The following is a 15,126-nucleotide window of genomic DNA, read 5'->3' as shown; positions in this document are numbered from 1 at the left end:
GAAACATGGTGTATGAATATCGTAATCATTCAGTAGCATGTTATTACCAGTGTTGGGTGTAATGCATTACTATGTAATTAATTACTGTAATTTAATTACTTTTCCCTTGAAAGAGTAAAGTAAGGGATTACTTTGACTTTTTGTGATATAATTACAGTTACTTATGATGTAATTGCGATAAATACTGTATAGACTATATCAAACAATTCTATATAAGGCAATAGGCAATAGTGGATTTAACATAAAAAAACATCTATGTTTTAATGTAACCTTCACCTTTAGATACTTTGGTCAGTTCAAGAATAATTGGTAACAATTTTACAGTCCTTGTTACATATGTTACATGTACTCACCATAGTAATAATAACAGTAAATTATGCATAATTACATGCATCTAACTCTCAACCAAATCCTAATCCTACCCTAACCCTATAGTAAGTACATTGCTTAATTTTACTCAGCACTTAAATATATAATTACACTGTAACAATGACACCTTAAAATAAAGTGTAACCGAATAATTTACAAATAATTTAGTAATCTAATTACACTGTTTAAAATGTAATTAGTAGTAATGAATAACTTATGGTTTATTACCATCATCGTACCATAATAAAATGGTACTACTATTAGCCTAAGTAATAGCCTAATACTGATATTAATCTAATTAATTGTTCAGATGGCTTAGATAGCCAAATGTATTGAATGAGAATTGATGAGAAAATTTTTATATTAAATGTGTAATGAAATGTTTGTATAAATCGAAAAACTTAGTTGTAGTAAAAAGTACTTTGGTCAAGTCAATGAAAGCATGCTATATTGGTGTTTGCAGTAAGGTTATTAATTATAGTTAACTAAAACTTTAAAATGAAAATTAAAACGGAAAACACAAAAATAATAACTAATTCAAAATACCAAAACAACTACAAAAACATAACAGTATCTCAATTATACTACTAATGTAATATTGGTAATAATGTTTGCCATCCGCGTGCTAATGGCTCTCCGTCGAACTGGGCTGTGTAATGATGACGTCACGCACGGCTAGTAGAAACATGGCGACGAAGAGTCTCCGTCAACGCAACAGACGGGGAAGCAAACAAGATGCCAACAACGTGAACAACACACCTACCACTGACAGCCGAGCATCAAAAGAAGACAAATGTGTTGAGGACAATAAGTCTAGTGACCCCCGTAATGAGTAAGTAACCATAAGCCAGTCCAGCTAACGCGCGGTGTAACATTGTGTGGTGTTGACAGGTCGCTAACGTTAGCTCGCTAACGTCAGGCTGTCTGGATATGCGATTAATACAGATGGCAAACACATGAAATATCCACAGACTGTCTAAATAACACGAAGAGACAGAAATACTAAAATGTATCCTGGCGACACGAATAAGCTCGCTTTAATGTAACATGACGGCTTTCATTCATTCATTCAAAGGCAGCTCTTCTACCGGTGTGTAAACGCTCATCAGCGGCTGCAAACGCAACAAGCAACAAGCAAACGCTGAAAAAGAAGTTGTGTATATAATGGTCGTTCTTTTAAAATGAATGCTTGTTATTATTGAGCTGGAATACATTTTCAGATTTGCCTATTAGCATGTCTGATGCTGTGTAACGAAAATCTCAGGTGCACATTCGCGCATGTCCAATTTCATAATCTTCTTACATTGTCATTAGCTGAACAGCGCAGGAGGAATACAATGACAGTCCATTGACATTGTTGTCTATTTTGTCTGCGAAAAGCTGGAATTTCTCATGCTCACTATATTAATTATGCTTGTGAATGAGTTTAATTATATGTAGCCTAGATTGACGCTGTTTTAAATAATAAATGAATGACAACCTTGTGTTACCATGTGCTCTGTTCCCATATTGCTTATTAGTTTGCTCCCAGATAAGCACATTAGCTCCTATCCCCTGGCTCTCCATTACAGGTCATCCAGTAAGGCAGGACAGGTGTGGGCTCCTGAGGGCTCCACAGCCTTCAAGTGCCTGGTTTCAGCCCGCTTCTGTGCTGCGCTGCTCAGTAACATCTCTGACTGTGACGAAACCTACAATTACTGGGAGCCAGTGAGTTACATATTTTCCTGGTTCACAATTTTTTTGTTAAGCTCTCCGGGTACAGTAATAAAAATGGCCCGGGACCATTTTGGGCTAGTTGATGGTCCTTTTGGCCTGGCACTGCGTTCTCATTACGTCTTAAGTTGTTATGCTTTCCACACTTTGCTTGCATTTATTATTATATTTTTATTTTGTGATTTATTCATTATTGTTGTTTTAATTCTGCTGATTCTGATGTCACCACATTAATATTATTTATCTGACTAACAAAGATTTAGTAAAAATTGCGACTTGTGATTGAATAGTAAAAATAGGTCGAAAATTATTATTATTATTAAAGGTCATATATATATATATATATGTGTGTGTATATGTGTGTGTATATGTGTGTGTATATGTGTGTGTGTATATATATATATATAATGTATATGTGTGTGTGTGTGTGTGTGTAAAACAAATTTCTACAGCTTATAATCATCTTTGAATTCAACACCCAATAATGAAATAATGGTGCAATTTGTTTTATCATTTTTAACCCATTTAACATGTATATATAGATATAGATATAGATATAGAGATGTATAGATTATTTTTATGATGGGACAAGTTAAATAACTCCAGCTTTTAGTTCAACACTTTGTGTGTGTGTGTTTGTGTTTGTGTTTGTGTGTGTGTGTCAAGGTTATTATAGTTTTGCATTTTTAAATTAGTTTTTATTTTAATATCATTTTCAAATTTCCTATAAATTTCAGTTTAGTTTTAGTTAGTTTCATTAATGGTTTTGTTAGTTTTAGTTTAGTTTTTATTTTGTGAACACATTTCTATTTAGTTTTTATATATTTAGTTTTAGTTTCAGTTTTAGTAATTATAGTTTAGCAGAGTTAACAGAACATTTCCAGTTAAAGACAGTTAATTTCAGCAAAGTTTAATGTTTGCAGTTTACATTTAACTCTTGTGAAAACCTCTCAATAATAAAAATTAAATAATTGTTTGAGGATGAACAAAGAACCAAACAAATGCAACTAAAAATTATATAATAATATTAAAAATTAAATCTTGTTAAACGTGGTGTATAAGAAAAAGAAAAAGATATGCGTATGATTATTATGATTGTTCTTTAAGGTTATTTCAATTATTAATCCTTTCAAACATTATTCTTGTATTGATCCATTTATGCTTTCTGTCTATTGCATCGTTTAAAATCATATAATCATAGTTATACACATTTTCAAATGTTCTCTTCAGACCAGACATTTAGTATACCTCTACTCTGACAAATATACGTCTATTTCTGGGCTATAGACATGCTATTTGTTTTTTCCGTTTTTTGCTCAGTGTGGTATCTTGTCTAATATGTGTGGTATAGGCCTATCTTGTTTAAGCTAGTTTCACATGAGATGGTTATCTTATACCTGGAATTAAGGTACAGCTGTATTTGCATGAGGTGGAAATACTTATTTGGGCCTTTCTGCTTCTTAGGGCTGGTTCACACAGAAAGCGGTTTTGCTTTGAAAAACGGAAAAAATAAAGACGCGGGCACAGTGGGGAAAAAGCACAAGGTCTCGATACATGTCTTTTAAAAGATGAACTTATTTTAACTTGAGTGCCGCGTTTTTAGAACGTCGTGTCAAGCACGTGATGCTGCAGAAGACGCGAGACTCGAGCGCAACGGTCATACATTGAAAAATAAAGTAGCACAGTGGAAAAAAGTGATTTTCCGGTAGGCTTATTTAGGAGAGCTTATTAATTACGAAAACGATTATTTATTTCTGCGAATTATTATTTTGTTTCAGTTAGTTTTTCAGTAACTGTTGTTAGTTTCGTTTAGTTTTAGTTTTTCATTAATGTTGAAATTTCTATTTTATTTCAGTTTACGAAAATGTTTTTTGACCAATAGTTTTAGTCTTAGTTTTAGTTTTCGTTTACGAAAATAACCTTGGTGTGTGTGTGTGTGTGTGTGTGTGTGCGCGCGCGCGCGTGTGTGTGTGTGTGTGTGTGTGTGAAAATTATGACGTAATGGTGCAAAATGTTTTTGTTTATAATTTTTAACCTATTAGATATTATAACATATTTACATATTTATTTTTAAATATATTAAATTGTATTATTTTTATGATGTAACAAGAAAATATTTACAGGGCAAGTAAAAAGCTAAAATACTGGTCTAACTGGGACAGCAGAAAGCAAATCCTTATTGTTGAGCCCTGATCTGTGTCACGGTTTAGTTCAGATTCAAGAACTTTTTATTTGTCTTCACTAGAAGGTTGTCATGTCTATTCCTGATCACAGACAGACTATAGAGTGGTCTAAAAACCTTATGAATGTGCCATTTTGCTGAATTTCAACCTTTTTCTGAGAGCTACTCACTTTAGTATATAAAAGAAAAGTACCAAACATTCTTAAAACATTCTTTTGATCTCTCTCTGTTTGCTGGCCAGACTCACTACCTGCTATATGGAACAGGGATGCAGACATGGGAATATTCCCCGGCCTACGCAATTCGTTCCTATGCGTATCTTTGGCTCCATGCCCTTCCTGCCTGCTTTCATGCCAAAATATTACAAACCAACAAGGTAAACTAGTCACCAGCCCCAAACTAGGTTCTAGATTGTTACCAGTTTTGATTCTGTATTTTGTAAGCGTTTGTAAAGGTTAATGATAGGCCTATATTTTTTTTATTGTAAAGCTACCGTAATGAGAATTATTTAAAATGTAAAGTGCTACTGTGGGCACATCATGGTAGAATGTGAAGATGTGAATTAATTTGCTGATGTTCCTATTCAGGTCCTTGTGTTTTATTTCCTGCGCTGCATGTTAGCATTTACCTGTTGTGTGTGCGAGCTCTACTTCTACAAGTAAGTGCAGAATACTACATATGGCACCTCAGCATTGGGCTAAAATAGGTGAATTTTACAGTGTGTGACGAATTAAAAGTGGCTTAAAGATCTGATGTCATGGGTATCACACAGGGCCGTGTGTAAGAAGTTTGGCCTGCATGTGGGACGGCTTCTGCTGGCGTTCCTCGTCCTGAGTGCAGGGATGTTCTGCTCCTCTGCAGGTGAGTCAAATCAAATGGGTCATTTGTGGCTTATCTGCTTGATCACATGGAATTTAGATGATAATTGTTACTATTTTTCTTTTTTTTATATATATTGTGTATACACTGCAGGTTAATGTGTGTGTTTGTGTTCTATGCAGCTTTCCTCCCCAGTACGTTTTGTATGTACAGTACTGTGGTAGCTATGACTGGCTGGTTCCAGGGACACCCGAGTCTGGCTGTGCTGGGTATTGCAGCGGGGGCCATAGTGGGCTGGCCCTTCTGTGCCCTTCTGGGGTAAGAAATGGCCAACAATTAATATTTTTGTATATTGATAAGCAGGGTCAAAAACCTGCCAATGGCAAATAAAACATTTTCTGCCATAAATATTTATTATCAGCCATGAAACTGTATTTTGCGTTACATATATTAAAAATGATATTTTGTCCTTATGGGAAGAATTATTTGGCTGATTTATTTTAAGAATTATTTTCCTGATTTTTGTTCTCCACATTTCAGTTTTTGGGGGCTTAAAGTGTCCCTATTATGCTTTTTCAAATAGTACCATTCATGCAGTGTGTAATATAGCGGTTTGTAAATGTAAAAGGTCTGCAAAGGACAGGAGGGGTTTAGATCTTTCTCTTTGAGAAAGGAGGTGATGCTGCTTTAAAAATGAAAGTGTTTTTGTCCTTTGATGCATGTAAACTCCAAAAGACCTCCAAAACAGAATAAGGAACCTTTAAAATAATAGGGTAATAGCATTATAGGATCTTTAACACATTCAATCCCATATTATTTCCAGCACATGTATTTATGTGCTCACAACTGAAACAGATATTGTAATATTTTACCATAATATTGTCTATATGCACTAATGTTTAAACCTTTGGGCCAGAAAGTTTTTTTTAAAGAAATTAATACTTTAATGTTACAAAATTAGTATTTTTAAAATAAATTATGTTCTTTAAAAACTTTCTGTACATCAAAGAATTTTGAAAAAATGTATTATCATTTCCACAATTGTTTTCAACATTGATATTAATTTTTTTTTTTTTTACTTTGGTATGAAATTGCATTTTATAATGATTTCTGAAGGAAATGTGACACTGAAGACTGTGGTAATGGCTGCTGAAAATTCAGCTTTGCATGGAATAAATTACATTTAAAAAAATATTCAAATAGAAAACAGTTATAAGTAATAATATTTAACAATATTACTGTATTTTTTTTAACAAGTAAATGCAGCCTTGGTGAGCATAGAGACTTCTTTCAAAAACATTAAAACCCCAATCTTACCGACTGAACTTTCGGTGCAAATTTCTTTACTTTTTCACTTTATGTAACTTTCAAATCTGACCGTTTACAGAACATGTTCATCAGGTAAAAATCCCAGGTTCGTCTGCGACCAGGTCATGTCCTGATCCCACTTCTCTCTCACCATTACTTTCTAACCTAGTTTCCCAACAATGCAAAGCAAAAAAACAAACATAGTAATAAACAAGTAATAAAAACTCAGTGAGTGTTTTAGCGCAATTTTCTGACGTCATGGGATCACAACACTAAGAGATAGTAAATCTTTTTATGTTATTTTTTTTTTTTTTTTTTTTTTTTTTTTTGTGCGTTCCCGAGATTAGACCTTCCTTAACATAATGCCGAAAACCCGAAGTCTCTAGGTGGTTTGGTTGAGGAGGAGATAGAAGTGCAAGATTGGTGCGCACAGTCAGAACAGAAATCATGAGTTAACAATCGCAATTTTGTCCGTAGGAAAATTGCGCTAAAAAGTAATCATCAAACTGTAGTTTAATCCATGAATTATCCTGCAGTTCCCTAATAAATGAAAATGGCTAGTAGTAACTGTTTTATTCACTCACCAAAGTCAATGTTTACTCACTTTTGGCAAAAAGCCATAAAAATAATCCTGATCATCCAACTAGGTGAATTTAGGATCTGTTTACTGATTGATTTTGCAGCATACCCATTGCCTTTGACCTGCTGTTGCTGAAGAAGAAGTGGAAGAGTTTTATCACGTGGACTCTGGTGGCGCTGCTGCTCTTTCTGGTTGGGAAACTCCTAGATCTTTCTGTCTGTCTTAGGATTCTGAATTGTTTTTGTGTCCTTCAGACACTGAAATTTCATCAATAGCAAAATGGCATTTTAAAATAAAAAATATTCAGAATCATTGTATTATACTGACATGTTAACACTGATAACACTTATCATTGTTATATTTTTCTGTAGGTCCCTGTTGTTGGAATAGACAGCTACTATTATGGCAAGCTAGTGATTGCTCCTCTGAACATAATACTATACAATGTGTTCACTCCTCATGGGCCAGATCTCTATGGTACGCTTCAAATTATTTGTATATACTTCTAAAAATTATTGACTCATCCTTAAAGGTGCTGTATGTAAGTTTTTTTTTGGCTGTACTAAAACATAAAAATACCATATGTTTGCTGAGATTTAGGAAACATGCTACGTTCAAATGCTTGTTTTTCCAAAAAAAAAACAATGCTGAATGCTACAGCCAGTTATTCAAATTTGAGATTTTTTTCAATGTCAGAATGTCTGTTTTTGCTCTGGTCTGTGTTAACCCTGACCATTGCAAATTTACCCAATAGTATTTCTACACCCCGAGTTGCCAAGTTGGGGGACAAGAGCATATTTCAGCCTTTGAAGCTAACAAAAAAGTGGGTCAGAGATTCCAGATTCTACCTGAACTACAAAGCCTCAAGAATAATAGCATTGTAAAAGTACTGTATACATTAGCTGATCAACGCACAGTGTAAGGCTCGTCGCTTTCCATTGTCTATTGTGCTCCTTCCTATTGTGTGTCCTCAATCTGGCAACCCGCATTTGTGTTGAGTCTGAGGAGGAGGGGGCGTGGGAGATAACTCTTCAATATTTAAATTTAAATTATTACATACTGCACCTTTAAAACAAACAAAAATTGTTTACAGTAAAGCACGTAAATGATAATTCTTCTTAGTGCCGTCAGATGGCATCATTCATCAACAGTTAAACCTTATTGCAGTGTTTTTTTCTCTTACAGGCACAGAGCCCTGGCATTACTACTTTGTAAATGGTTTTCTTAATTTCAACATTGTGTTTTTGTTGGCCCTGTTTTCTCTTCCTCTCACGGCGCTAATGGAGGCACTGCTTCAAAGATTCAATGGTAAGAGAGATTAATGTGTCTTTGACTTATTTTTTTTCATTTCCTTAAGTTGCCAACTAAAGCCCCAACAAAATAATTGTGACGTTGGTGGCGTACTGGGCATCCTGTTAATCTCATGTTTCTTAATGTATAATTTGCAGTTCAGAACCTCGGCCGGCCGTACTGGTTAACACTGTCTCCTATGTACCTATGGATGCTGGTGTTCTTCACTCGTCCACATAAAGAAGAGCGCTTTCTGTTTCCCATCTACCCTCTCATCTGTCTGTGTGGGGCTGTGGCACTATCCTCGCTGCAGGTTAGAATTGCTTCTGCATGAAACAGAAGCTGCGCAAGTCTTTTCTTCCCTATTGTGACGTATATACCAGTGAAACAGCTTCTCGAACAAGAAAAATGTAGGGTGGGGCTTGATTTTGTCCATTGGAAATTGATTGAATCATTGTTGTTTGCTATTGCTGTGATCTCGTCCTCGTACCAGTAAACACGTCATCAGAGATGTTGTTGCAAGAGTTATTTTGATAAATCATTCATAATAGATAATGCAGTATTCCATAAATAAGAATTATCAATTTTGATTTCATAGTGACTTTAATTATATGGTACTGAATGATTTGTAAATATAATATTATTACAATTTAAAATGATTGTTTACTATTTTAATATATTTCAAAATGTAATTTATTCCTGTGATGCAAAGCTGTATTTTTAGCCTCATTACTTCAGTCTTCAGTGTCACATGATCCTTCAGAAATCAGTCTAATATGCTGATTTGGTGCTCAAGAATTATTCTTTTTTTATCATCAGTTGTGCTGCTTAATATCTTTGTGGAAACCATGATACAGTTTTTCAGGATACTTTGATTAATAAAAAGTTCAAAAGTATTTTTTGTAACATTTATAAACTTTTTTTTTTTTACTGTAACTTGATCAATTTAATGCATCCTTGCTGAATAACAAATATTAATTTATTAAAAACTGATTTCAAACTTTTGAACGGTAGTGTGCATGAAACTTTGTATTTGCATTAGCACATGTCCAAAAACTACAGAGAACTGCACATCTTTATTAGCATATTTCCAGTGTTGTGTAAATTAGTTTGCTGGTAAACCTGCATGGAATTTGAATGCGATACTTTAATTTATTCTCCCTTTTAAACAACTTTCTGTCTGTTTTTTCCATATAGAAGTGCTATCACTTCATATTCCAGCGCTATCGTCTGGAGCACTACACCATCTCCTCCAACTGGCTGGCTCTCGGCTCTGTGCTGCTGTTTGGAGTGCTCTCACTGTCCCGATCTGTGGCCCTCTTCAGAGGTAAGGACACATCGTATAAGGGCTCAACAATAAGCAAGTTGAGAGAGATTTGGGCCAAATTTAATGAATTATGCCCCCAAAGGTAGGGTTATAGAGCTGGCTGATGAGGTTGATAAACAAAATGATAAAAACATTTTTACTTAATCTTTACTTTGTGCAGTACAATACTCCCTTTGTGATGTCTCTCTCACTTGGGGTTGTTGTGTGTGTGTTAAGGTTATCATGCTCCGCTGGATTTGTATCCAGAGTTTCACCGCATTGCTAAAGACCCTGCTATCCATACTGTTCCAGAGGGAAGACTAGTCAATGTTTGTGTAGGGAAAGAGTGGTACCGCTTCCCCAGCAGTTTTCTCCTGCCCAACAAGTGAGTTTGAGTTCTGATTAAACTCTTAAAGACTGTACATAAATATACACTACTGTTTAAAAGTTTGGAGTCAATAATATTTAAATGAATACTTGAATACAGCAAAGACACATTAAGTTGGTCACAAGTGACTGAAAAGACATATTATGTTACAAAATATTTCTATTTCAAATACATGCTTTTCTCTTCAACTTTTTATTCATCAAAGAATTCTGAAAAAAAATGTATGGGGGTAATATTATAATATTAAGGCATACAGTAATAATAAGCAGAACACCTCTTTTCAACATTGGTAATAATAAGCATATTAGAATGAACTCTAAAGGATCATGTGACACTAAAGACTAGAGTAATGATGCTGAAAATTCAGCTTTGCCATCACAGGAATAAATTACATTTTAAAGTATATTGAAATATATAACAGGTATCTTAAATTCTAATTATATTTCACAATAATACTTTTTACCTGTATTTTTGATCAAATAAATGCAGCCTTGGTGAGCATAAGAAACTTCTTTCAAAAACATTCAAAAATCTTACGAACCCCAGACTTTTGAACGGTAGTATATCTCTATGATATACACTAACTATATCTTATTAATTTCCAGCTGGCACTTACAGTTCATCCAGTCAGAGTTCAGGGGTCAGCTACCTAAGCCATATGCCATGGGTCTTGATGCCACCTGGATACTTCCATCAGACATGAATGATCAGAATCTTGAGGAGACATCTCGATATGTGAGTGACCTAACACATACACTTGGGACTTCAATTTTGGTTTTGTAATTGGTCTTTTTATTTAAAGCAGTTAAATAATTAAAAGGGATTTAAGGAAAAAAAGAAGAAGAAAAAAATGATAAAAGGTTCTAGGTCTAATAATTGTAGTTGTGAAGTAATCAATTACAACTATTTGCAAATAATGTTTTATTCCTTTTTATTCACTCTTATTTCTGTCTAATATGTCAAACGAAAAATGTTTCTTGTCATGTCAAATTCAGTTATGAATCCTATAAATGATAACATATTTTCAATTTAAAATTGTTGAAAAACATGTAACGTTTGTAAAAAAAAAAAAAAAAGATAGTAGTTTGCATTACTGGATATTACTGTCAGTCATTTAACATTTCTATAATGAAACAGTTGTCAAATATTTTGCTACTTGCATCTTACCATGCACTCCCCGCTGTTAAAACTGAAGTGCCATGTTGGAATTGGCACTCATCTTCTGTTTTTTCCGCATTCTTTGATTTGATTGGTCATCTCAATCATTTTGGCATTGAGGAGTGCTGTTACACCACTGAGACAGACAAGCCTAAAAAGTAACTTAAAACACTTTTTTTTGTCCCCCTCATTGTCTATGGTGGTTACAGCCCTGCTCTATACTGAGTTTGAATGCTATTTTACTTCGGAAAATCAATTATTCAGCTCTATACACCCCTTTTTATAATTTTTTTAAAATCATGCACATGTTAAAGTCAGTGTCACTTATCTACAACCTTTAAATGTCTCTGCATATGTCTGTGTTGTAGCTGAATGTGAAGTACATGTCATTTTCCATGTTCTCTGGCTCTCAGGTAGAACTGAAGCAGTGTCATTACCTGGTGGATCTGGCAACAGAAACAGAAGCCCCTCTTGAACCACGATACGCCAATAACAAAGAAGAGTGGAGCATTATTGCTGACAAGCCTTTTCTAGACGCTACCAGGCAAGTCTTTAGTGCTGGAGTATATGGGCATTTTTCAAAACGAGTGGAAATTTGTTAACATACAAGAGACACTTGTGGGTAATTCATTCAGAGTAAATTAATTCTGCTGTAAAGAGTCATTGAAAATTGTAGGGTGTGTGCTTATCCACTAGAGGGCATGCTTGTCCTTTTAAAAGATACTTATGACATCATTCTCAAGCGCTCATAATGAATCGTTGTGACACAGGGTCTAATCATCCTAAGAGAGATTATCCTTGACCCAATTTACCAGTAATGAGCTCTGCGTGTCTTTATTGCCCAGTTCATGATGGCGAAATAAATGTAGAAATGGTTTCTTTTTAAAGAGAGTGGATTGTGGAATTCTGGCTTTTGTGAACTATTTTGTGTATATTTCATCCTTTTCGTGATCCTGTTGCTCTTCCCTTTCCGTGTGTCTCCCACACAGGTCCTCCAGATTCCTCAGGGCCTTTTTTATCCCGTTTCTGTCTGAGCAATACACCACCTACAGCAGATATGTCATCCTCAAACCGAAACGACTCAAAATCACCCGGAAAAGAACGCAAGCCTGACCTGCCTTTCCTGCTGTTTTTTCATAATCACACCCCTCCATAAGTCCTGTCTCTTGCAGTGCTTCATCATTTGGTCCCAAGATGCTCCTCCTCAACTCTTTCTGGCACCCGTGGGATTGTTTTTGTGCTTGAGTGCGAATGAATGAATGAATGGAATGAATGTATGTCAGAGTTTGTTTGAGCAACTTTGTTATCAAGTCATGCAGTGTCAAGCCTGTATGTAGACATCAGTGTTGCTGCCCATCCTGTGGACAGTTTCAGCACAGAGCATGAATGCCTTACCCATCTTCTCCGATCATCTCCGCTCCATTCCATGCCTTCTGTTCATTCATTCCTGCGTGTGTTTCTCTGCATCTCTCTGAAGCGTTTCAGAAGATTTCTGTTTAGATGACCCTTTAAGGACTACAGTCCCTCATTTGAAATGACCTCATCCTTGATCTGGGACAATGAACTGTACTCCATGAATGCAGACCCAAACCAGATCTCATGCGTCCAGAGATATGAACTGCTGTTCATTTGTCCTGTTTGAGCAACTGGCCCAGGCCAGCCTCAGCATCTCAGGATGAAAGTTGCACCAAGAACTGAAGTTTTTTTCTTCAGTTCCATCGTCTGGAAAAGTGGACATTGACTGTGAGGTCAGACTGCAGACCAGAACAATTGAGTGTTTACATTCCGAATAATGTTTGTCATCTGAATCATATCAGTGTTAACTGTGATTGAGTCAAATAAAAGAAGGCTGTCTTAATGTGTGACTGTTTCAGAGAGGTCATTCCTGGAATGGATGCACTAATATCTGTTGTCTTTGTGAACTTCAGGGTTTTCCCGGTTATTAAAAACCTGGAATTGTTATAGCCTAGCCTGAAAAAGTCATTCAATTATGTAAAATCTTAAAATAATAAAGTTCTTCTCTGTTCCAAACAAGTAAATAAACAAAAAATATATAGATTATCTTCTAAATTTCACGTATTTGTATTTAATAAAAAAAAATGTAACTGGTTCTCCTCTTCTCAAAAATATAAAATTAATTATTTATAAAAATATTTTTCAACAAAAAATATTAAATATTTAAAATTAAATTCAAATATAGTTTTTTTTTACAAATAAAAATAAAAACAATTATTTTATGTATAAAAATATATACATTATCACATATTTCTATCTAATATTAAATATATAAATATAATTTCTTTCCTAGTTGTGCTTTGCTGTAAAAATACAAAATATTTTACTTATAAAAATATATTTGTTCTTAAAATAACCAAATAGTTCAATAATATTAAATATGTAAATATAAGTTGTTTGTATTTAAACCATTTTAGTAAAAATATAAAATATATTAAATGTAAGTTTAAGCAAACTAAATTAAGTCCCCTGATGTACAATTATAAATTCACTCCAGCAGTCTCTATCAAATTATTAAAATAAAAACTTCAAAAAGTGTCAAATTCAAGGTCAGATTTTCTCTTTGTACTGTAAATGAAAATTCTGTCATCATTTACTTACCATAAAGTTGTTTCAAACCCGTATGAATTTCTTTCTTCCACGGAACACAAAATAATGTTTTGAAGAATATGTGTAACCAAACAGTTGATGGACCCCATTGACTTCCATTGTTTTTTTGTTTTTTTTTCCAAATTGTGGAAGTCATTAGGTCCCATTAACTCTGGTTACACATATTCTTAAAAATATCCTCTTTTGTGTTCAGCAGAAGAAATAAATTCACACAGGTTTGGAACGACTTGAGGGTGAGTAAATGATGACAGAATTTTCTTTTTTTGGGTGAACTTTCCCTTTAACTAACAACTTTTTAGTGCCAAGTAACATTTTAAAATTGTATAACTAAGCTTTATTTAGAAACCACGAGTAAGAGAGTTTGCTCGTATTTGTATGATGTTTTTGAGTTAAGTGCTGCAGCTCTGGGTTCCATAGAGACTCAGATTTATCACTGAAAACACGCATCATTTCCCGTATGTGTCATTGTTGGTTCTGTAGAGAGAACATAGGTAGGCTGTGGTGAATCGATTGTGGGTGTGTGTGTGTAAACATGCTGAGGGCAGTGAATGTGTGGCTCTTGGTATTATTAAACTGTCTACAGTGACGACACGTTAAGCCCCACAACACTACAGGAGCTCTGATCCTTTTTAAATCCTTGCATTGACGCTATACACTATGACACAGAACCCCCTTTGAAACATAGATGAGACATAGTTTTCCAGGCACTGTTCTATGCTTCATAGTTCAAATGTAATTTACAGTTAAGTGGAGCAATGATCCAGAACTTAAGTGAATGTGCTTTAAGGAGGCTGTATAGTATTTCACTTTTATGCCATTATACGGTTGCCTGGAGTAAAAAGTTTTTCAGACAATCTGTAAAAAAACTATTTTGTTGTCCAGGCCTGGAAAAGTCTAAATAATAATTCTTTAAAAGGGTCCTATTATGCTTTTTCACTTTTCAGCTTTAGTTAGTGTGTGATGTTGCTGTTTGAGCTTAAAAAAGATCTGCAAGGTTACAAAGCTCAAAGTCCTCTCCAAAGGGAGATATTTTATTTAACAGAATTTACTTTGCAAGAACTACAATGAACGACTCGTTTGGACTACAGTGCGATTTTTACAATGTTACTCATTTAAATAATCCCCGCCTACAGAATATGCAAAAAAAGAAAAAAGGGGATGAGGCCTGGTCGAGCTGCTGCTAATTTTTGCATTGCTAATGTGTGAACAGCTTGTAACGAATTTTTTTTTTTTTTTAAATAGACCTTCCCCGACTTCCTAGGTTGTCTATGTACTATGTATTTCACTTTTAGGTGAAGGGTTTGGGGCGGTTTTGCTGGGAAAATCCAAAGGATGTGATGGTTTCACGTGGACCTGAGAGCCTCAGTTAAAGGAGAACTCCGGTCAAT

The 15,126-nt window shown here is 34.7% G+C and overlaps 1 protein-coding gene across 2 annotated transcripts; it reads left to right on the top strand.

Annotated features, from left to right (window-relative positions):
• Positions 1–979: 979 nt before the first annotated feature.
• alg9 (ALG9 alpha-1,2-mannosyltransferase) lies at positions 980–12,983 on the top strand. Of its 2 annotated transcripts, none has more exons than XM_079873011.1 (15): positions 980–1,201; positions 1,890–2,076; positions 4,506–4,640; positions 4,852–4,922; positions 5,037–5,125; positions 5,266–5,401; positions 7,075–7,162; positions 7,343–7,448; positions 8,157–8,279; positions 8,420–8,574; positions 9,459–9,588; positions 9,805–9,952; positions 10,561–10,690; positions 11,527–11,657; positions 12,103–12,983. In XM_079873011.1, the coding sequence occupies exons 1-15, from the start codon at positions 1,026–1,028 to the stop codon at positions 12,224–12,226; spliced, it is 1,929 nt and encodes a 642-aa protein (XP_079729137.1). In that variant the 5' UTR covers positions 980–1,025; the 3' UTR covers positions 12,227–12,983. The 2 variants fall into 2 exon arrangements, with proteins under 2 accessions (XP_079729137.1, XP_079729136.1); XM_079873010.1 differs by having other exon boundaries at positions 981–1,201; positions 1,941–2,076.
• The last annotated feature ends 2,143 nt before the right edge of the window (positions 12,984–15,126 follow it).

The sequence above is a fragment of the Squalius cephalus genome (assembly GCF_949319135.1).
Source record: "Squalius cephalus genome assembly, chromosome: 5".
In the NCBI taxonomy this organism is placed as follows: Eukaryota; Metazoa; Chordata; class Actinopteri; order Cypriniformes; family Leuciscidae; genus Squalius; species Squalius cephalus.
The sequence above is the reverse complement of the archived record's forward strand: the minus strand, read 5'-3'. Positions and strand labels throughout refer to the sequence as shown.